This window comes from Nematolebias whitei, chromosome 14, assembly GCF_014905685.2.
Source record: "Nematolebias whitei isolate Nwh7 chromosome 14, NemWhi1, whole genome shotgun sequence".
Taxonomy (NCBI): domain Eukaryota; kingdom Metazoa; phylum Chordata; class Actinopteri; order Cyprinodontiformes; family Rivulidae; genus Nematolebias; species Nematolebias whitei.
Window position 1 is genome coordinate 19,165,407 of NC_056511.1, and position 24,941 is coordinate 19,190,347.

Sequence of the window (24,941 nt, forward strand, 5' to 3'; positions counted from 1 at the left end):
TTCTTCATGTGGTCCTCAGGATCCACTGTGTTGCATAGATTAAATGTTGGCCTGTTTTAGCACACATGATTTAAATTATTGTGTCATCACCAGGCTTCTGCTGAGGACATAATTCAGTCATTTGAATCAGATGTGTTGGAGCCAAGACACTGTTAAAGCTTGGAGAGTATTCCCTAAGAAAAAGGATTGGGCAACCCTAAATTCACTTTTAGTGTAAATGTTCTTGAAAAAAATACATGTTCTAAAAGTCCTTATATTTAAAAAACAAGAAAGACCTTTAACTGCTTTAAAGCTAATTTTATTGATCACCTGTTTCAAAATAATTAAAGCAACTGAGAACAAATGTATTATTTATTGTAGGATCATCTGTAGAGCAAGAACAAACAAAGTCCTAAGGCGTTAGTTGTATTTACAGATTTATTTAGCACCTCTTTAAAAAATGTTAATTATTGTTAGATATATACAGTACATGAGTCAAGCATTCAAGCGCAAAAAAAGTTTTACAGCGTTAAACAATTTCACAAACAACAACTATGATTTCTGATAATTTAGAGACAATTAGTACAGCATTTTATTAGCAAAATACTGTTTCAGAATGCAATCTCTAACAAAGCACATAAATGTCCTGTTAGGACGTTTGTTTGCAAAATGGCACATTTTTAAAACCAAATCTGTAAAACGTCTCATACTTTGGCCCCAATTTATCCCATTAGAAAGTCTCATAGTTGCTTTACTTACATGAAAGTTATTTTAATGTAATTACAAAGCTAAAGAACACATGCATTTCACACATTTTAGCTGAGAGGATTTTTAAGACAATGAAATAACTAGATTGTTTCAATAAATCTCTACTTCTCCAAAGCTCTCAGCACTCAGCCAGGAGCACTGGAGACACGGTCAGTCTCTGTGGGGAGCGTCAGCGTCCTTTTTCTTTCTTGCCTTCATTCGCTTGGCTTCTGTTGACGCCTGACCAGCCTTGCTCTTCTCCGTATTCCGACTGTCAAAGAAACGTCCGTGTTAGCACATGGGACAACGAAGGACTACTTTGACGAACAAAGGTAAACGGTATAAATATGAAACCTGAAAAATGTTTGAAAAGACTCAGACAAAATGCACACAAAGGAAACACAAAAAGTGAAGCGAAATCCAAAAATACAGTCTGTGGTTTAACTTTAATTGATAAATTATTTTTATTTATTCAGTTTTTTACATAAACAAAACCTATTTAAACTCTTACCTGGAGCTTTTCTGGCAGCAGAAAATCCCCTTCCCCCTCCTAAATTAATGCATCACAGTCAGTTATGCAAGCACATATATCAAAATCTGTGCAACTCATGTTTTGCATTTTTACCTTGAATGAGTTTGGTAATTCTATCCGATTCCTCATTGACCAGACTAGGGTTTCCACGGAAGTTGGTGAATTTAGAGAAATCTGGGCCTGAACAAAACAGATTGTTTAGATCCAAAATGCAAAACAATGTTCAAGCTTAAAATGTTACACCAAAATTAGATCTACGGTACACATGTTATCAAGTTAACTTTCTTGAAAAGTAATCAGTGGTTTGATTTTTAAATTAAGATTTACAATGAGGATTATTTCAAAGACAACTGTAAACATTCTGAAAAGAAGCAGTTAGATGCAGATACCCCTACCTGCAATGATCTGAGGCTCTTTCACTGTGATGGATGTGGCTTCACCTTCAGATGGATAAAAACAAAATATTGAAAGCCATTTATTAACATAAATATTGTGCTAAGTGACATGGGCAGGCAGACAGGTGCATTCAACCCACAATAGACCTCCACTTTCACCACCAATCAAAAAGAAAGCACAAACAAATTCTTATAAAATGATACACAAAAGCACAACTGCACATGAATAAGATTACATTTTCTTCCCAACAATAGTTGACCTTAGCTGGTCCAACCTAAAAACATTAATTGACCTTGACTAGCCCAAAACATTTCACCTTATTGCCAACAGTTTTAATAGAGATAAAGTTAGCAAAAGGGACAAAGGGGTCTAAAGGTGGCACTTTATATTTCTGCCACAACTAGTTGTATAGTCTGGTTTACTTCATGTGTGAGATTGCAGTGAGACTGTGGTCATTACTAAATGCAGCTGTTGTAAATTTTTTTTTTTTAATAAAAATGTTATGTAGATGCTAAGAATGTCATTATGGTTATACTATTTGTCCTAATATTCAAGATTTGTATACTCTCATTGGCTACAAAGTTCTGCTTTGAGGACAAGAAAATATAATAAATTCAATTTTAAGGACAATTCAATATTTGACTTGTTTTTTTTTTATCAGATGAATAAAATGAACAACAAGTGTTTCTGCTAATATGTGTCCGTTTTAATAAACAGTTTTTTTTTTTGGATGGTGTTTTAAGTCAGAGTCTCAGGCTTCAGTCAAAACTGTAACAGGCATTTTACAAAGCATGACATAGGATATGGGTAGAACCAGAATAGAACAATCTGGGTCATTGGTTTGTCACTGAACTAAAAATAGAAAGCATCAAGTCTTTAGGATAAGGAAACTGCTGAAAACTAACAGTCGTCTGAGTAGTCAAGCTACTGTTTGTGTTTTATCATGTTCTGCAAAGTGTAAATTAGTCATGGTGTCTTCAAATTGAAGCACAAGAAAAATGATCATAATCAGAATAAACTTTATTATCATTGCACCAATGTACAGTGAGATTATGTTCGTACAGTCGTCAGAAAGATGGGCAGAGTGCACGTTGCTGCTGCTCCTAAGAGTGTGGCACCTTATTCTTTAGATAGAAAAAGGGGAAAAGGCCATGAGGATAGGATAGTGGTATTACAAAAAATATTTCTTCACACCTTGTTCTTATCAGGACACTATTTAAGACATCAAAAAACTCTACCAGCAAGCTCATTTATAAACACATTACACAAGTATTTGACAACAAGATGGTGAGATTTGTCCATGAAGCACTTCCAGATAGCACCATAGTCCTGTTAAGATGTTGGTGTCAGCCGGTGTAGCTCTGATAAGCATTCACAGAAGTTCTCAGGGAGGGGGGGTGGGGGGTTTGTTGCGAAAGGTAGATCCTTCTTAAGTCACCAGTATACTCCCGTGTACGTCCGTACGCAGAGGTACGTACGTACGTACGCAGAGGTACGAGCGTACCCCCCAGGGCATGTCCGTGCAAAGCTCAAATTTTTACGACCACATACGCGTACGCGGTGTCGCACAATAAACTGACCAGCAACGGACTGTTTTGTATGCGACACCAATGTATTAAATTCCCCTTCCTCATCCCTGATCTGGCCTTTTCTTTTGTTTATTTGCCAAGAGGCAGTGATCTCTTCCTCCTCCGTTGATGCAATGACTGAAATGGTGAGAAATGAAGGAATTTGTCACGAGCGAATTAAACTCAGGTCCAGCGTGGCTGCGGAAGGGTCTGGAGATTTCCTGGTGGGCTGGTCTTATGTGTGGGCTGTAGAGCCAGCGCTCCCTGTTTTTTTTTTTTTAGATCTTTTTATTAACATATAAACACAGAACACCGCTGCAGCTGAGGCTGCCAGTGCTCGCTTTTTTTCTTTTTTCCGACCTGTCAATCAATCCAGTAGGCGTGTCAGTAAATGACCAATCGGCGACCTCAATTTTTCCTGAAGGTAAACGCCCCTTGTCTGCGAAGCTGCTCTGCAGCTGCTCAGGGTGTACAGAGGAGTACGAAGTCTGAACCCTCTGCGTACAGTACACACATACGTACACATGAACGGACGTACGCGGCAGTATACTGGGGGCTTTAGTTTACACATATCCCAGGAGAAATTTGACAAGTCGGCCTGCTTCGAGGCTGAACGGGTGAGTCAGATTCAGATAAGCCACAGTTCTTGATTTTTTTCAGATAGACTGTTATTTCTCATCAGCCTTGAGTTCTGCTGGTACTTTTGATGATCCAAAATGGCCAGATTTGTGGGCATTCCATGGGTCCATGCTTATTAGCTCCCTCCAAGGTCATTCCCAACATGCTGGCGAGTCCCAAAAGCTGCAAGTTGCCTGCGATTCTCACAAATCGCTTTCATCTTATGGTTTAGCTCATAAATCAGCTGATTTTGAGTGCTCAAAGCACAAACCAAACCTTCATACAAGGTCAGCAGCTTTGCCATGGCCAAAACTGCTGCAACCATCTTCTTTAATAGCCGATAACATAGGTATCCACCGGTGCCATAAAGCAAAAACCCTGCTATCATGATTCCAATGATATAAACATCTTTGGCGTCCTACTGAGACAATAAGGAAAGGCACATCAATGTCCAAATGCCCCATGGATCCATGACGTACCCTGCCGCGTGCGTCTCAGTGGGGCATGAGGGTTCTCCAGGACCCTGCCACTTGGTTGAAAAAAAAAAGTAATAGATTGCGTTGAAAGTCCAGCTGATCAGATCCATGACAGTAGTTTACAATTTATAAGATATGTAAATAGAAGCTCCGGTACACAAGACAGAGAGCAAAAAAGCAAGAGGAGGATGGGAGAGGGAAGAAAAGCATCCGTCTTGCCCGAGAGCAAGTGAGGAAAAACATTATGCTTTATGTTGAACTAAATGATGGTTAGTAAGGAAGTGAAATTTGTAGTTTACATGAGATAATGTTCAGTTATTATGTCGACCAGCTAGTGTATGTCTTTTCTGAGACCTTACCGAACATTTAAAATAAAATCTCATCTTTCATGCTGTTCAAAGAGTATTAAAAAAACACACCTGTTTCTGTCTTCTTCTTATCTGCACCAAGGTCTGTGCCTATAGCCAAAAACATCAGGTTAACAAATTATCAGAAAAGATTGTCATCTGACTCATCATTTTACTCCTAAACATAGAACAAAAAGTAAGCAAATGTATGTTTAGTTATTTATTTCTTTGATGTAACACTGCTTCGTGACAATAAATTTCAAACAAGTCAGAAGCCTGCATATTTCCTCCAAAGTGTTGTCAGTTTTGTAAGGACAATGCTTTTTCAGGTTGAGCAGCAGAGTTTGTCAACGTCAAACACTGTATTCATCTATTGACTGTTTGGTGTTGTTTGTTAGATGGATTACTGAAGCCTGAACAAACAAGACAGTAATTTCACAATTTATTAACTTAACAAACATTGCCCTGAGTACCATACCAAAAAAAAACATACACAATAAGAACAGCCTGGCATCTCTTCCTCATGCTGCTCACCAGTTTGGTCACACACTACTGTGGGATGGAATCTAATTTGTCAAACAGCATTTGTTGCAAGTCAGCCAATGTGGTTGTGTTGGTCACTCTGGAAGAAACATCATACCCCAGTTGATCTCACAGGTGCTAAAAGGGGTTGAGGTCAAGACCAGAGGCAGACCATTCCATCTTCTCCATAAAAAAAATCTGCAGCTCTGATGGTTTGTAGTCTGTTCCATTTTTTTCTGGGTAGAGAACTCTTGTCCATATCATTCTGCAAACCTTGACTGTATAGCTGTCCTAAGGGTTCCTATGGGCTGACAGAGTAAGGAAAATGTCCCCCTTGTTGTGTGGTGTTCTTGGGATTCCCACTTCTTGGCTTGTCTTTGACACCCCTATTGTATGGAACTTATAGTGGCTGAGATGGTGTAGAGGTAGGGCAGCCAACTTGGGACCAGAAAGTCACAGGTTCAACTCCCTGTCCTGCCCACATGTTGTGGTGTCCTGGAGAAAGACATCTAATCCCTAACTGCTCCCCAGGCACTTACATAAAGTAGCTGCCTACTGCTTCACCAGGGTGTATCTCATGTGTGATGGGTTTAATGCAGAGAACTAATTTTGTTATTGTAAAGAAACATACAATGATGACAAAACATAGTACACTCACACACATAACTTGGCCTTCATTATGGAGATGGTACTAAGGCTCTTTCCAAACAATGCTTGAAGTTAATCTATGACACAGGCCCTACGAAGAGCAATCAAACATGGTATGTTTGGTGCACACACCAACTGATTATGTAGCAGGGTCTATGCTCACATGTGCTGGTAATCATGCATCTAATTGTCAATACTAGAAGTTACTAGAAGCCTAATGCAAAAGCCAAAAGCAGAATAATCTGTCTAGTATTGGCAGAGATTTGGCAAGGTTTTTTATGGGTGCAACTCACATACTGAATTTTTCTGTTCAACCCACAAATATATTTTTCTAACAAAACCGAGAACATTTACTGGGAAATAAAAATGCTTTCCAACTATATAAAATTTTATACCAAGAAGCAATGTTTCATCAAAGTCACAACTGACAACATATCACACATAGTCTTATGTGAATTGCTTATGAGTAATAAATCCATTTTCTGAATGTATTCTTGGCTTACCGCTTATGACCCTTGTAACTTTGTTGATGGTGGGCTGTCGGCCGATGACCCTGGTTACTTTTGTGAGGGAAGGTTTTGCCTCAATGACCCTTGTCACTTTAGTCAATGAAGACTCACCCTCATCAACCACTTTTGAGACTGATGGTTCTGCTTCGATGACTCTTGTTACCTTGGTGATGGTGGGCTGCTCATCAATAGCCTCTGTAAGCATGGCCTTGGCCGACTGTCCCTCGATAACTCTGGTAACCTTGGTCTTGGCTGGCTGTCCCTCAATAACTCTGGTAACCTTGGGCCCTTCAATAACTCTGGTAACTTTGGTCTTGGCTGGTTGCCCTTCAATAACTCTGGTAACCTTGGTATTGGCTGGTTGCCCTTCAATAACTCTGGTAACCTTGGTATTGGCTGGTTGCCCTTCAATAACTCTGGTAACCTTGGTATTGGCTGGTTGCCCTTCAATAACTCTGGTAACCTTGGTATTGACCTGTTGCCCCTCAATAACCCTGGTAAACTTGGTGAGAGATGGCTGTCCTTCAATGACTCTTGTCACTGTTCTTGTTTCAGGGCTTGGATCTGAGAACAAATTAGTATCAATTATAAATTTCAGAAAGAAATATTAACATTACTGATTTTGCGATTTTAAATTACCAAACTTTTTTTCTCAAGATAATTATTTTCCTAAACTAAATCAAATATGCATAAACACTAATGACAAAAATAATCGGCATCAAGAATGAACTGTTCTATTAGCATGCACTGTAATTTAGCCAACTTGCAGACCAACAATGTGTGTAAACTAATTAAGTGAGCTAAAAGCTAGCACAAATGAGCACCAGAGTATCAACAGTCAAAACAGTCAGAGACACTAAAGATGCCTCCTTGATGTATTTACACTTTTTGGCTGACAAAATTAATATAGGCCTTGAATGCCAGCTAACCTCTTCATGGTGTTTTTAAACAGGTAATCTGTATAGGCCTGGAGTCTTTTGATACAATGTCAAAATTAGTAATCTATGTTTTGAAAGAAGACATTAAAAAAACAATTTACAGTCAAAAGAAAAAAAAATCCATCTTCTTTCAATTCTGGGGTTTTACGTGTCAGGAAAATAAAGTAATCCAGATTATTTAAATTTAACCTTATGTGTACTAAAACACAGCAGATTCCACAATTCCAAATTTTAGTATGTTTTGTGCAAATAACTAGACTGTAGTATGACACTTATTTAGTTTACTTGCTTTTGAGAGAGATGACAAATTAACCATAATTACTGACATTTGTGAGAATCAGAAACTATCACAACTGGGGGTTTTAAATTTTACAACTTCTATGAAAGCACAAAACATAGATGAACCAATATGTGATGAATGTGCTGTGAAGCAGCAACTTGGATTAAACAAAAAAAAAAGGTTGAGAAATTTCCCTTTTACATTCTGTATTTGATTAAAAACAGAGTTCTTGGAAAATGAATAAGCTCAGTCTTTGCACTGTTGGGAATACATGTCAATGTTTCATCAAATGCAACATTTGCATTCCTGTTCATGCATATCATCAGATTCCAAATGCTTAAAAATAAAAAGCTCAAGAGTTCCAGAGTCAAAACTCTGTAATTCATGAAATGTGCCAAATTACCTGCAAAGGCCTTTATTTTTCCACTGCTGACCTAACATGTCAAAAATATCTTCTGTTTATAAAGATGTATACCATGACTTGGTCCAACTGAACAAAAAAACATCCAAAAAGTCTTCATGGTTTTACTTTTGACTGCTTCATTACCTAATCCCTAATGGAACGGATTAACGTTTCCAAGGCTTCTACGTGGATTTGGGCAGTAGTGAGTCAACATTAGTATATCAAATCAACAAACCAGGATAAAAACTAAACTAAACTGTGTTAGGAATGTAAAGTGCACCTCGTATAATGAATGCCAATTTGAGATAAGACACTAATTGTAAAACAAATGACATTGATTTTAACTCATGCAATTTAAGAAAAGCACCAGCATTAAATCTGTATTCCATTGGGATTATCCATAGGCTAGGGGACTCCAAATGATTCCAGACTCAAATGAAGTATTATCTTTACCCAGATCAGTTGTTAAATTTCTAAAGTATTATAACCTGGACATGTTTTCTAGCATTTACTGTAATTTACTTGATTGTTCATCTCTCTTTGTTTCTTCTGCTTGTTCGCAAGAAGAGAAAAGAAAATACGGCCTACAGAAAGGTAAAAGCCTAATAAAACCAATTCTATGTGTGAGTGAAGAACGTCAGCATGATCTGTTGTTTAAAGTGAAAAGTTGAAAAGCAAATAGAGGTTTTAAGATGAGATAACATGAGAAAATATACAATTTGTCCAAACTTCATGGACTTCCATGTATTTATGAAAAGCTGCCAATATGAACACCTAAAATAGAACTTTGCTTGTACTTTTTTTTTCTCAAAGGACCTATGATTTTTTGTTGAAGACCACTGGCCTAGGCTATTTACTGTACATGTAAAACTCTTAGTTGTTTGGTTAGTGTCTTACCTTCAACATAATGAGTGGTAGTGATGGTCATCTCTGTAAAGTAATGAAATCAGTTTTAGTTTGTTGCACCTTACGAAACAATTACGCCACACAAAACACCACCTTATTCAGGAATAATGGCAGAAATTGACACTTACTGAGGAAAGTGAGTGGAATCTCAACATATGAATATCCAGAAATAAACTAGAGAGCATCAAGAACAACCAAATGGAAATTATGAGGCAAAATAAACATAAGACAATACATTTTGGTCCCAATACAATTACATATTTTTCTTTCTGTACCTTAAACTGGATCGACTTAATGATCTTCTCCAGAAGCTTCAGGAGGTCCTGACGGCCCACAGGAAGCTCTATAAGTAATGTGTGTCACATACTTATTACTATTTATTATATATTGGTGCAACATGCCGTAAAGTTGGCTATTTTCTGATCTCACCAGCAGGATAGAGAACATTCTTCACCACATGGATCACACCATTTGTGGCCATCAGGTCATTGTCTGCTACAGCCACTGAGTCAACATAGATTGAATTGTTTACCTGGGAAATGAGAAAATGAAAGCCACAAACTAAGAATGCATGGATCTTATTTTCTTGGTTTTGAGTTGAGTTATGTCTAAAAACAAACTCTTGTACCAAGATGTCCAGATTTTATGGATTTCAAGACAATGTCTGTGAACAAAAATAAAATTAATTTGTAATAAGTTATAGAGGTTAGCTTGCTTTATAATGTTTTATGTAGTTTGTACATTGTTGCATTTTAAACCTTTACATTTTAGGTAGTTTCATTCAGGACTGTGTTATGTTGTCAGGGGCTGATGTACACAACCGTTTTCAGGTCTAAACCACATCACAAATATCTGTAAATCAGTGTTCCCGTTCTTATTTTTGTCCCCATCGTGGAGCAAAAAAGGGGAACAGGAAATATCCTAACCTAAGTTCATCTGTGCATGTTGTGAGCATAATAACTTTAAAAGTGAGTGAGGAACTATCTTCCATTTTTGAGTGTCTCTACATCTAAAGAAAGGTTCTTTTTAAAAATTTGGCGTCTACGTCAAAATCTAAGATGGCTGCTGCAATATATGTATATATTGTCATTTTGTGAGCCGGATAAGCCAAATGCCGACTTCCATTTTGTTGCGTGGCTGCATCTATGAGAAATGTCATTATCAAAAAAAATCACGTGTGCATCATAAAGGCAGTTTCATACAATCACTCAGTTACTGCCTACTGATAGTAAAGACCCTGATATTGACAACAAAATCACAAATATTTTGCCGTACAGATTTAACTTGCAGGTTGCTGCCTTGCAGGGATTTGAGAAGATTGGTAACCCCCCGCTCTAATCCTCCGTTGATGAAGATGCCATCGCTGAAGTGGTAGAGGAGAATATTTCTCAAAAAATTGGGATCACCTATCAATGGCAACAAAATGATTCAGAAGGAGAATGGCATTTTTTTAATCACATAAATGAATACTAAAACAAACTAAATAGTCATGGCTGGATGTCAATAGAGCACTAACTTTTAAGCATAGTTAAGTCCTCTTCACCAAGACTCTCAAAGGATTCATCAGTTGGTGCAAAGACGGTGTATGAGCCCTCTTGCTTTAGTAAGTTCTCCAGGCCTGCTGCATTCATCAGTGACAAGAAAATCCTATAATAAAAAGAAAATAGCAGAAAAAAACAGTTAACAAAAATTAGACCACAAAACTGTTGGACAAAAATGAACATTGTACATTGTATGGGAACATACGATGATGACAACAGAGCACTTTACTTACTTTACTTTACATATGCGCGTAAGCATAACAGAAATTAGATTTGTGACATTTTGACTCAAGGAAATGATATAAAGGCATGTGGGGTAAAATTTGTGTAACTCCTAAATATCACAACATTCCACATATTGCCATACGTGTGTTTTTCCTCTAATGAGTGTTAATTTGTATAATGAAGTTGTTGCTTCTTTTTAAATTACAATAAGGTATCTTTTATACCTAATACATTGAAAATAGCTTTTAATGTAGGAGAACAAGTATGCAAACATTGAGAACATTTAAACATTTAAAATTCAATTAAAACAAGTTCTTACTTGAAGCGCCCATCAGTACTCAGGAGTTCAAAGACCGTTTTCTCAGACGGTTGGATCAAGGATTTCATAAGATGAAGGGCGCCATTGCTTCCCTCTTTACTGCCACGCACCATACATGCATTTTCTATGCACACAGCCTAAAATGTCTCCAAAAAAATATAGTTTCAGCTTTACAGACACTCCAAATCTGGAAACCATTTACCGTATTTGATCCACACTATCCTCTCTGATCACAATCAATCAAACTAAAAGTTGCCATGTTTGAGTGAAGAAATTCATCTCATCTGATGCGTCTCAAGCACACTAGAAAACACACACTTCCTCTGTCAAGAACTGGACTAATTAGCTGCTTTAACACATTTGTTTATAGCCGTTAGAGCAAAAAAAAAAAAAATGTCAGCAAAGAGCTTTAACTGACTTCAGATTTCCACTGTGGAAGCGGCTGCTTTATGTGTTTGAGCTTTAATTTGTATCTGTTAATAGTCTCTATTTAAGTGTCACAAACAATACAAAGAGTTCTCACAGTGCGATAGATGAAGACTCTGAGCAGTTTGCCAGAGAGCGTTTCCAGCAGCTGGCCGTTGTAAAGCTCACTCAGTGTGACTTTCAGCTTCAAGATGTGGTTTTCCAGAGTCAGTCTCAGAAGAGCCTCGTCTGACATTACCTCATCTGAGGAGCAAACAAAAAGCTACAGATTCAAAAGCGTATATAAAATGTTGAACAGAATTTTTTTTTTTTGCATTATTTAAAAGACTTTCACGATGCAAGTAGGAAATGATTTGGAATAATTAAACTCATAATAAGCATGAATATCATAATGAGTTAGAACTTAACTTTTTTTAAAAAACTATTCTATCAGAGTCAGAGTCAGAGTCAGAGTCAGAGTCAGAGTCAGAGTCAGAGTTTCTTTATTGTCATTCGCACCTCATGTGGTACATGTGGTGGAGCGAAATTATGTACACAGGGTCCCAGTTACATCCAACAATAAAATGTATAAGAAAAACAGTAATAACATCTAAGATATGAACTAAGAAAAACATCAACTAAATATACACTAAGCACTCATAACATAAAACATTGAACATCAGCACAAACATGAACATGAGTCTGTGAGCAGATGTGCACGCATGAACACTATATCAGAGTGTGGAAATTTTTTATATCACTGAACTTAATTTTTTTAAAAACTAGAACTGGAAACAAGAGTTTGCATTTGTTGTATATTTTCATTAATCTCTATAAGGTCATAATTCCACATCCAGTCTCAAATACACATGAATTCACATAAATATACATAATTTCTAGTAAGTGATTATGATTGACAGCAGTTTAGTCATTTATTGACAGAATAAAGTCATCTGTTTGGCTGCCTTCATTAAGTTAGAGTAGTGTTAATGTTGACAGTGAAGACAACGTCCACATAAACTGAGGTTGCTGAACAAGAAAGACACCGTCTCCAAAAGTAAATCCTTCATCTTGACTGAATTTGCAGCTGCCCACGTAGACAAACTCCAGGATAAAACTTTTACCCTTAAATGGGGCAAAGACTGAGGTGTTTGTCCACAATGATTAAAAAAACCCCACATTTGGACGAGTTGAGTTAAAGCTTTCGAACCTAAGAACCTAAGAAGAATGGAAGTGGCAGCATCATCCTGTGGGGATGTTTTGCTGCCACTGGTAATGATGTAATGCTCAAAGTGGATGGGATAATAAAACTTTAACTCCACCTCCAACTAATATCTGAATGATTCAAACATAAACACAATTTCAACCTTTGTGCAAAAGTAAAAAAAATTACTTAAAAGTTTCCCTAAAACACCACTTTAAACCTTCTTCTTCGTCGTCTCTTGGCTTTTCCCTCTTCAGGGGTCGCTACAGCGAGTCATCCTCCTCCATCACACCCTGTCCTCTGCATCTTCTGTCCTCACTCCAACTACCTCCATGTCCTCGCTAACTGCATCCATATATCTCCTCTTTGGCCTTCCTCTTAGTACTTGGTCTCTTGGACACCTAAAACATCTACCTTCCTTCTCTGCATCATGTCAGCCATCTCTTTACCTTTACCTGTCATTGTCTCCACATTTAGAGTCGCAAACCTCAGTCCTACATTCTTGACTTTCCTCTTCTCCTGACACGTTTCCCTCCTCGTGGTCTTCGACTAACAGTAGCACAATTTCCGCCGGCACCCTGTTTGTCAACAGCACCGGTGGCAGTCATTGTTAACCCGAGCCTCGACCGGTCTGGTATGGTTTCATTTTGATGAACTCACAATATAGTTTTGGCAAAAGTGTTTTACGTCAGATGCCCTTTCTGTCACAATCCTCACCATTTACCCAGGCTTGGGACGGGCACAAGGGATACACTGGCTTGTGCTCCCTAGTGGCTGGTTAAAATACCACTTTAAATGGGTGTATGTAAACATCTGGCCACAACTGTATGCTTCCTTTAGGTTGACAAGAACTCGTTTAAACTCACCAGTAAAGGCAGTATTCAGAGGAGCCAGGAGGGTGTATTGAGTCTCCATCTCCAGAGTAGAAAGTAATTTCATTGCACCAATGAAGTCGCTGAAAATGCTCAGAGAATCTCCCATCAATTCCTTGACTTCCATGGCTGAAGTGAACGTACAAACACAATGAGACTCAAAGAAAATGGTAGAATCAAACAACTGAGAGGAAAAAAAATCAAGACTGATTTACCTGCGTTGGGAAGAAGCACCTGGTCTATAAGGTGAATGACACCATTGGAGGTTACAATGTCCTTCTTCAGCACCATTTTGACGCCGTTGACCGTGAGACTGTCACCATCACAGCCGATTTCTATGGTGCTGCCCTCCATGGTCTCATACACCGTTCCCGCCATGATTGCTTCTGCACACTGGATGCTGCTCAACAAGTGGTTGTTCACCAAGGCTGATAGTTTGGGTCAGTTTGAAGCAGTGATGAAACAGGAAAAAATAAATGTGGTTGTAAGTTTTGAGTCATTTACTATCATGATTATTACTTAACACACAAGCAAAAGTAAGAAACGTGCATGTTCTGTGTTTATTCAGGTGTACTTAATCAGTTTTGTCACGAATGAATTGAAACTAATTTTCTGTCTAACTCCAACTACAAAAGTACCAATGTACAGCTGGCAACTTGAGATTTTCCAACTCACACAAAATCAAATGAAGCTATTTCTGTGTTCTGATTCATATTAATCAAAAACCCTATTGTATCAAATAAAGTTCTCTCTTGAAGAAGCTGTCCTAGAAAGTTCGGTCCAAAACAGTTCTGAGAATTGGACAGAGGGTTATTATACTGTCAAAAGAATCAACTCACTGAAGAGGCTTTTTCATGCTCATATGTAAATACACGTGTCAAAAACTAATCCTAACTCTCAGTGCAACAGTTGTGAACATACTGTACTTATAATTATAAAAGAAATGATCTTCACTGCATAGAAAAGGTTCAATTTCATGGTTTTCATGTTTAGACGTTAGACGAATGCACAAAACATGTCTGGAACATGATTCATGTGGTTTACTTTAGATGTTCAGATTTAAAGCTTAATGTTATAAAAACACCGAGAAACATTTTCAGAGGCATTTGAAAATCTTGCACAAATAGTTGGCTGATCTTGATATATTCTTTTGGGGCACACTAGGATGATTGATGTGGGTGTTTTGTGGAGGTTTAATTGTATGTGGTGCAACAGATGTGCAACTTAGCTGTAACTAAAGATTGAGCGTATGTACAGCTGTTTTGACATTAGCATCGCTTGATTCTTTGTGACATATGCCCCCAAAATAATAATAAATAACTAAAGGTTCTCTGCACAGCTGCTCCTTATGTGTATATGTGTAGATAAATGTTGCATTTTTACCTTGATGCCTGTATGGGGTATCAAAGACAAGCCAGTGAGGCAAGCACTGGCTCTGGATCCAAAATAGAAAAAAGAACTCCTCTGTGGAACTATCGGCTGGATTTGGCACACATTTTAATCTTTGCAAATGTGTGGTGGACAAATACCTCAGCCTTTTGGTATGTAACAATAGTGGGATTTATAGAATGGCCAGCTGTGAGGATGGGATGGATTTGCTTGCCGTGGTAGATTACTTATTCTTTATGTGGAAATGGAGATTTAGAATTTCTGTCAGCGCCTCTCTGATGTTGAACATATACACATTAAAAAAGTGAGCTACGCTTTCACATTGGCATGTGAACATGCTTACAATCACAATGTCCTCATGTTGCCACCATGAAGGACAGGTGATTATTGGCTGTGTCTATGCGCATGGTCTATCAGCAGAAAATCCTGTGAACCACTGAATGAATTTTACTACTTTCTCAATGTAATCCTTTAACCGTCATCTACAAATGACTCACTGTTGCCACGGTTAATTGCTCTAAAACAAACAAACAAAATCACAGTCAAATGTACAAATAGCTAAAATTTGGTGTGATGGTAGTCACGAGTCAACCCTGGCCCATACTCAGAGTGCTCAGATTGTACAAGTTGTTGTTTTTTTCAGATGCTTCCTGCAGGATTTGCCACAGCGAGCAAATTCACACACTATATTTGGCAGTTGTATTGCGTGGCAGCACAATTTCACAACTTTTGTGTGAAATTGTTTCAGGAGTGATTTGCAACGAAAGGGTGTCAACAAAGGTCAAAAGGAAAAGTTTACAGGACAGTGGTGAGAGCAACTATGTTGTATGAGAGACAGTGAGAAGGTCCCAGGTTCAATCCCTGGTTTGGACCTGGGGTCTTTCTGTGTGGAATTTGCATGTTCTTCTTGTGTTTGTGTGGGTTTTCTCCAGTTTCCTTCCACAGTCCAAAAACATACATGCTAGGTCTCCCTTGCAAAAGAAATCTGTGATTTCAGTGGGACTTTCTTGGTTACGTATAAGTAAATACATAACTAAATAGCAGTTGCCTTTCCTGGTGCAAACTGCAGCCTCTGGATTACTTACAAATCTTTATTTAAAACTTTTTGCATGCTATAGCTGGCAACATGCAATACTTAAAAGGCATGCTAAATTTTAAATTTTGCACGTGGTCAAGCACATTTACAATCCTATGTTCAAATTTCACAAGCTATTTACTCTAAATTATAATAAAGATTAGCTGTAACAGGGAAGTACTTAGTTTTGCGATATTTAATTTTCATCCATGAAACCCACAATTTCTAAACTAAATGAATGTGTAGAAAACTTCACTAGGGAGGACCTGACTTCAGCTTGTTAAATTAGCTAGTATTCCAATCAGGAGTGCATTTTGCTTATCCCATGCATGCTGAAGTTGCGTAATCTGTTAGCACATGGAGGACGTGATGTAGATGACTTTGAACTATTACCTCACCCTATTTTAGCGTATTTCTTTCATTGACTGCGTTATACTGTTTTTGTGTTTGCAAATGTCAATTAGCTGTGGCAGCCATTTCAAAGCGGGCTAACTCTAAAGACTAACAGATGTAGATGTCCATCCAAGCTCAACCACCTGACACAAACCTTTCTGAGAAGTTCATTAAAATCCATCCTTTGGTTATTGAAATGTTCTGGTAAAATATAGACAGACAAACAGACACACTCACACAGGCAAATACGTCAGCACCCGTCTTTCATAGTGATGGAATCTATAAATATTAATATATTTATGATAAATGAAGATTATTTATCTTGATTTATAAATCAGATTACACAACTTCAACATGCATGGGATAAGCAACATGCACTCCTGATTGGAATCCTAATCTAACAATTAGTTCCTGCATTTTTTTTTTTTTTTTTTTTTGTGGAAGAATGCAGGAACATTTTTCCACTAAAATGCAGATTTAGTTGTCCGTTACTGAATTCTGAAGAACTTTTTACAAGAGTTTTTTTTTTATTTAAATTTATTTTATTAACTGAGCAAACAATTGGTAAAAGTAATTTTAAACAATGAACAGTGATGTACCATTTTTGAACCAAAGTGCACATTTTGATGCACATTACGCAAAAGCAGGCGTGAACGAAGTGTGAGCAGTCACGTTAAACCTTTCACTTATTTCCTCATTAGTGCGTTACGTACCTGTAATAACAGCCTGGTTTTCAGTGTTTCTCTCCATGAAGCCGTCACTCAGTTTATTAAAAGCTTCATTAGTTGGAACAAACAAAGTATAATGACCAGGCTTTCCCAACTTGTCCATCACACCTGAAGCAAAAGCTGAATCCTGAGGAAAAAAAACAAAAACGAGTGTTTTATATGGAAACATCACATTGAATTCAACAGTTCATGATGTTGATTTGATACCATTTTCCTAAATGAGATTCTACGTACAGTAAAAGTGGCGAGATCCTCATTGCTTTCCAGATAGTCCTTGATGGTGTTACCCACAGAGCTGATGACTCGGTCAATGACATGCACCACACCGTTTTGGGCCACCTGGTTAGCGTGGATGACCCTGGCACAGTTCACAGTCACAACCTTGACAAAGAGGAAATGTTTTTATTATCCCGTACTATCAGTATTGGACTAGTACTTTGCTTCATATAGACTGACCCCATTTGGATAGTGGTTAATGTAAATCCCAAGGTTGTTGTACATCGAAGTGACGGTCATATCATTCTTCATGTCTTTGGTCATCAGTCGGTGGTTCACCATGTGATAGTGAAGCGAGTTGTACAGCTCAATATTCACATTGCTCTCTAGATCAGACCGTACAGTCTAAAGACGGCACATTATCAGAGAGTCGTAAATTAGTCTCTTTTAGATTGGTAATAAAAATGCATATGAACAGTTTACTTACAGGGTCCAGCTCATCCCAGGCGTCATTACTTGGTGCAAACATGGTGAAGGAGCCTTTGCCTTCAATTTCCTCCCTGAGCTTTGACATGTCAGCATATTGCTGCGTGGTTGTAGCCTTTAGAAGCCCCAACATACCATATAAATGGTCAATGGGAGCCACTATGGAGAGTGGGAAACATAAAAAAATGAAATAAGTTTAAATGGTCTTTGACAGGAAAGTTCATAGAGCAATACCATACCTGCAGGACATCCTCTCATCCCTTCCAGCTTTATGTACCCAGGACAACATTCATATAAGACATCACTGTCAAAGAAAAAGGGGATAAAGAGTGCTTTATGTAACTGGTTGATCCAAAACGGCATACAATTTAATCCAGATGTTGATGTAAAATCAAAGAAGAAATCCACTTTTTCTTAAGAGCTTACAGTCGGAGAGCTGTGTGATGTAATTATTCAAGATTTTGGCAGCAGTGTAAATAAAAATAACGCGGGCTAGGATCAAAATTGATAGTAACGCGAGCTGAGAGAACAAAAGAAACTTGGAAGATCAACTAAGCAAAAGTGACAGCTGGGTGAAAGAAAAACAACTTCTGGAGCTGTGATAGGATGACGACTGCTTGGACCGCAGCTGGAGAGCAAATAGACTACAGACTGCAGGAAGAGCTGATGTTCCCGGCCAAGTACAGTTCACAATCAGGCTGTAGGTGGATGAGTAAGAAAAGAGCGACATTATAAAAAAATAAAAGAAAAAAAAGAAAAACTCAATCAATCTATAATTGGTTTTATGAGTAATTGTTCTGATAACCTAATGTTTTGTGGAAAACAGCAAAACTACTAAAAACATAGGATAAGATAGGGGAAAAAAAAAGTTAAACCATCAAAGCCCCTGGTTTGAAAACATGCATAGCTGTGCAAAACTCACAACTGAGGGATTAAAAAAAACAACCACTGTCTGTTGAATCAGATCAAATTAGGTTCAATGGTGTGAGCAGTTTTACCACACTTTGATAGAAAGCAATAGCAATAACTTACAGCTAATTTATTTTTTCAAAAAAGAGGCAGGCGTGCTTCCTGCCCTCTTTGCCCTTATTCTTGGCTACGATTCCTATCACTGACTAGATGGCCAAGACAAACAAAGAGCTTGCACAAAGTTAACTCCTTGCATCCATTTCGTGCATTTTGATTTTTGGACGGAAGGGAAGAGTTCATAAAAGATCTGCGGGAAAAAAGAAGTAAACATCCTGTCAGGAAGCAGAGAACTTAACACTAAACAGGCTGAAGGTGTGTCATTGACCAGCACTCCTCAGGGAATTGAACATTTCACAGGAACTTGGGCTGGACTTCATTACAAGTTGTGAACTATACTTATGTACAACAATACTGTGAGTTACGACTTAGAGATGTAGAATTTAAGGGTTTGCTCATGCAGTTTGACTCTGGGGTCTACAGGTTCGCGCAGATCTTCAGAGACTCAAACCAACAAGTGAGCGAGTCAGTAATGGAAGCTCAACAAAGATCTAGCAGAAAAACAGATGCAGAGCTCTTGACTAGGGTTCAACCCCATGCACGGGTTCCAGTTGGAGCTGTCAACATATTTACTAAAGAGATTTGTTTGGAGAGGTTTCCTTAGCACTCATTACACAGCCTTGATGTTCACTGCTCTCTTTTTTTAATATAATACAGAACTCATAAATGATTTTCTTTATGCAAAGCCATAAACCAAGTAATGCAACGTCACAAAATCCTCCCTTTGTTTCCTTAAAAGACCCAAGTTAACCTCGCTAATCATCTTAAAATAAAATCACATTGGGGTATTGTCTCCCTGTTTGGACATTATTTTTTTTTTTTTATGATGCTCAAATACATAAATTGCATTGCACCAATGCTGGCAGTCAGCAGAGTATGAAGTCACTGTTCCTTGGCTTGTTCTCTGACAGGATAATAGATGCAGAAAAGACGAGAGACAGAACAAGCCAGCTCGCAACAAGTCGGCATCAGCGAAATGTGGTTTCCAGATGAGAAGATGAGAAAACACAGTGGGGGGATGCACACACACACACACACACACACATGTTCTTGTAAACATACTTTTTGGGGGATTTGCATTGATTTCCATTCATTTTCTATAGCCTAATCCTGACCCTTACCCTAAACCTAACCATTACTATTACTTACCTAACCCTAATCCATCTGCAACCTTAGTCCCCTAACCCCTCAACGAGACTTCTCCACCTGGCTTTGCTCCCCATAAAGAGCAGCTGGTTCCCACAATGCGTGATTTTTAGTAAAACTGGTCCCTACAAAAACGTACACAATTTTGTGCTAACAAAATACCTCAAGAACTACTGGATGTACTTTAATGCAACTTTCAGTAAATTAATCATGGGATGTACGCCTACAACTGATTAAAGTTTAACATCCACCCATTTCAAGATGGCTGCCACAGCTAATCGACCTTAGGCAACACGAAAATAGCTATTTCATCAAATAGCTATAAAACAGTAATTTAGAGGAATTTTAAACTAATTCAGTTTGGGGAGAAAAACCACACCCAGTTACACCCTACAACACAAAATGAAAACGCCTCCTAATACTTATTCCATTTTGGGTCATGGGGGTCACTGGTGCCCATGTCCAGCAATCACTGTGCGAGGGGCGGGGTACACCCTGGACGGGTCGCAGGTCCATCACAGGGCCACAGAACCCTCCTCCTCCTCCCCTTTTACCTCCTTTCATTTTTTATCTAGTATATAGGAGTGGGGGTTAATTTTCCTGTTCCACTTCAGACAACTTCAGCCTTTTCTTCTTTCATCCCACTTCATTTTTTTAAGCTCGGTTTGCACTTTAAAAGTCCGATTCTCAGATATTTAGCCGATGCTTGGTGTGGTAGTAGCTGAGAGTTATCCCTAACACAGAGTCTGAGCACATATTGTCCTTTAAGAGGTTTGATCAAACAGATATTCTTTCAAGATGTGCATCTTTATTTTTAAGTTGTGTTTTTTTAAACGTGGAAGCAGATTTACCTGTAAAAGAATACATTTACCAAAGATCTGAAGACGCGGTGAATATTTACCAACTTGAGTCATTTTGAATGATTTTAAAAGGAAGTTTTAATCAGTGGTTTTAGTTTCTCTACACACTTTCACATCATAAACAGTTTACATATAAAAATGTTTTGACTGCTGTCCTCTCTTAATCCTTTCCCGACACCTGCTGATCCTTCAGCCAGCAGTTGAACACCGGAGGGTATTAAAAGTCTCACTTTGGGCTCAAACATGTTCGTCTAATCACTCATCAGCATCCAGTCCAGCTGAGACAAAACCACAGCTGCAGGCAAGGGAGGATTACTTCTACTGTTACTCAAAAATGTCTGAGCTGCTGCCACAGACAACGGAAGAGGGAAGAAAAAAGGTGACATTTTTGTTTTACGCTGATAAATTTGTTTTCAAGCGCGTGCAGTTTTCATGCAGCTCATCTCTGAGACTAAAACTTACTGGATCAAAAATTATTTTGTCCATTTTACATTCGTTCAAACAATTTCAACTGTTTTCGACAGAAGGAAACTGAAAAATAAATGTTAATATTTGATTATAATAAATATTGCCCCTAGGTGTGAGTGAGAGAGTGAATGGTTGTTTGTCTCTATGTGTCCCTGTGATGGACTGGAGACCTGTCCAGGGTGTCCCCCACCTCTCGCACAGTGACTGCTGGATATGAGCACCAGTGACCCGAAAAGGAAGAAACGGGTAAAAGATAATGGGTGGATGGATGGATGGATGGATGTTCTCCAATGAAATAAAAAAAAATCCTACTCGATATCTTGGAAACAATGCATCTTCCTACCCATTATTTTATCTGGTCTGCTCTTAGTATTGTGTGCTCTGTGCAGGGCCGGATTTAGGAGGATGGGGGCCCCTGGGCTGGAGTCAGGATGGGGGCCCCTGGGCTGGAGTCAATACTGTATATGGGGGCCCTATATATATATATATATATATATATAGACCAAGGTTTTTACAGAGAACATCTTGAAAAATATGAAGAACAAAATACAGATTTCCATTTATTAATGACACTTCTGCATTCATCTTATTTGGAGGAACTAGAACCACAAACACTGTTGTCTGTCATTGTAAAATAATATTCCCTGACGCTCCTCCCCAATGCGTAAGATGCGTCAAAAGTGGACCAATAACAAGCAAGCATTCAAGATGGACGTTTTCCAGAACAAATTGGAACATTTTTCATCGGTGCTGTCAAAATCATCATAGTCATTGATTAAATTCTGACACTATCCATTCACAAAAACATAAAACATCCTTCGGGGCCCCTGAAATGCCGGGGCCCCGGGCTGCAGCCCCTGTAAGCCCCTGCTAAAATCCGGCCCAGGCTCTGTGTTTTGGGTTAACAATGATGTCATCGGAGCATGGCATTGTACTTAAAATAAAACTTATTGTGTTAAGTATATCCATTTTTTATTTTTCCGGTTGAACCACTCCACTGCAGGTGTTTCAACAGAAACAGGTGTGTCTATCTGCTTGAATGTTCTTGTGCGGGTTTGGGACGAGTAAGAGTGTGCAGCTTTGCTCGTTCTTCCACCGCACTTGATGAGATGGCTTCTGTTAAGCCCCAAACTCAGTGAATACTGTGTGATGAAGAACAATTTACAGTGACTGAAACATTCATGCTCCATGATGCATCATGATTTTCATAAACCATTGAATTTTGGCACCAGGATCTCAAAGAAGCCCTATATTCAAACACGCTCAAAGTAATTGGCTTGAAAATAAAAATACACTTGAAACAGTCAAATAAAATCCTGTATACACACTTCAGTCATTTCCTGCGTGATCAGTTAATTTCTATATTATCTTTAATTAAAGTGCACTTTCAACACCTCAAAAACTGTGCAAAGCATCGAAACCTGATCAGCTCGATGCATTTTATCCAAACATTAAGACAAAACTTAGAAATGATAGAAAATGTTCTGCATGTAAAAGATTATGGGGTTTATATAGATCAAGGCCAGCGGGTTGCAGGACAAGCCCAGGCTCGAGACAAAGGGTGGAGTGATTGAAGACAATGACGGGGATTGTTTTACGGTGTACAGTATGTGGGATGTCAAAGCTTGGAAGGCGAGCTGATAGCTCAGCTAACTGAGTGTGAAGCACAAAGTGCTGGATCAAGTTCTGTTGCATGATCCAAACAGACCCTACAGGCACTTTCATTTGTTGATGGCCATCTTTATCTGCTAAACATGTTACAGCTGGGTGTGGTCTGAGCCTTGGTTAGATGTTTGTTCCTGGACTCAGAGCAAAAATGTACAAAAAAGCTTGTTTGATCTATTCAGAGTTTTGGTAAAAACTTACGCTTTCTTGCCACAGATGGTTTTTTTGTACCAGTTTCTACAGGTGCTGAAGTACTTCTTCTTGGTCCCCTCGACCTGCTGCAGAGCGCACACATTGGGACTAAAACAGTGGAGAAAGCTCATTAAAATTAATGATGAAAAAGAGGCACCCAAATAAATAAGTTTAGAAGTTGTTGAATGTATGAATAAAAATCCAAATTAAAAATCAGTAAAATAACAGATGCAAATGAACCAAACTTTGTCTCAATTTAAATGTTTTTTAATACATTTTCTCAAAGTCAACATTTAGTGTAAAAGCTATAATTAGAGAAAAACGTTGAATTACAGGTGCAATTTCCAATAAACGACAGAAGTTATAAAAGGGAGGAGAGAAAAACCTAAATATCCATATTTGAATAATAGGATTTATTTATTTATATATTGTTTAAATCTGACCTGACCATAAATAATGTGCTTTGTATAATTTAAAATGAATCTGAATGTCTGACATCCTCAGTCCTTCTGAACACACAACTTGTTGGCAATGACACAAACTGTTAATCACACTGGTTTCAAGTATTAAAGAAACAAATGTTATTTTTTGTTTGTTTGTTTGTTTGTTTTTACAGAGATCGGTCTCTCTTACCCTTCTTTCCTGGCCCGTATGCGGCTGTGGGAAACTATCTTGTCATAAGCTAAAGAATCCACGCTCCCCAGAAAACAGAGTGCCACGACCAGTAAAGTGACCACCAGCAGCCGATCCATCCTGCACAAGTCCTCTGTGCTTTACAGCCACTAACACACACCGCTTCTGGCTTAAATTCTCACACACATACAAACACACAATATTGCACCCCTTCCAAATACACCCCACACAGAGGAAATGGGAGCACAGACATGAGAGGGAGAGTTTTTATACCAAAAAGCTTGAATCTCCAACACACCCACTTCCCCTTCCACTCACTTGCCTTTTCCATACCATGACGTCCTGCTCTCATCCACACACATCCTTTTTTTTTTTTTTTTTTTTTAGTTGAAACCCTTCCTCCAGCTCTGACTTTCTCGTCTCCACCTCTCTAGGGCTGTTTCTCACCAATTTAAATGTTAATCTTGACCACCATCACAGCCCAGATCACCGAGGACACCAGCCTGACTTCCCACTGTGTTTTAAAAGAAGTTCGATCTCTGATTAATTTAGAGGTTTGACAATAAATCTTTGCAAAGACGATAAAATATGCTTGCAAAGTTTGAAAGCATGCACAAGTTAGTTCTCTTAATTGAAATAATCCAAACTAATTCACCTTTTTTAATTCACGGTTACACTTAAAGGTTCTAATCACACTTTTAAAGTGCGTTCCTAAAAAAAATTGGAAATAAAGTCATGAATTAATTGTTGCGTTTGGGCTGCAATAAAAGGAAACAAAGACGTTTGTTTATAATCCAGAGTAATTCAGTTTTCCAGCGGACTCTCATGACAGAAATCTTTCTTTGACATGCTATTATAATCTACTTGCGTTGTCTTTTTTCTTTTTTTATAAAGTAGATTCATTATTTCCACCAACTTTTCTGTCCTCCCGTTAACTCTTTTTATGACCGTTTCCTCCATTTATCCTCCCTACTGTCATGTTCATCACTCCAGTTAGGTTTTTTTTTATTCTTTGCAGCTGTTTCCTGCTCTCATGTTGAAGCGTTGTCTGATGCCACTTCCAAAAGAAACAAACAAAACACACCGTAAAATTTATTTTTTAAACACATAAAGCATGAATGACAACAGGTATGCTTAAATTGTAAAAATGTACAGAATATATGAAATGATTATGAACACACACACACACACACACACACACACACACACACATATACATACACACATAT

At 38.2% G+C, this 24,941-nt stretch overlaps 2 protein-coding genes across 3 annotated transcripts in view; both read right to left on the reverse strand.

The window, feature by feature from the left end:
• smad9 (SMAD family member 9) overlaps positions 1–24,941 on the reverse strand; it is a 937,424-nt gene that overhangs the window by 111,291 nt on the left and 801,192 nt on the right. The gene's annotated exons all lie outside the window — the stretch shown is intronic.
• Positions 913–23,831, reverse strand: postna (periostin, osteoblast specific factor a). The gene is made up of 23 exons (XM_037687981.1): positions 23,713–23,831; positions 23,089–23,187; positions 17,962–18,026; positions 17,724–17,881; positions 17,477–17,641; positions 17,255–17,401; positions 17,006–17,147; positions 13,651–13,863; positions 13,430–13,564; positions 11,478–11,623; positions 10,955–11,091; positions 10,386–10,516; positions 10,145–10,275; positions 9,299–9,401; positions 9,145–9,212; positions 8,998–9,043; positions 8,861–8,893; positions 6,337–6,906; positions 4,736–4,774; positions 1,654–1,698; positions 1,352–1,438; positions 1,238–1,276; positions 913–997 (listed from the first exon to the last, which is right to left on the reverse strand). Exons 1-23 carry the CDS (start codon positions 23,829–23,831, stop codon positions 942–944), a joined length of 2,874 nt encoding a protein of 957 aa, XP_037543909.1. The 3' UTR covers positions 913–941.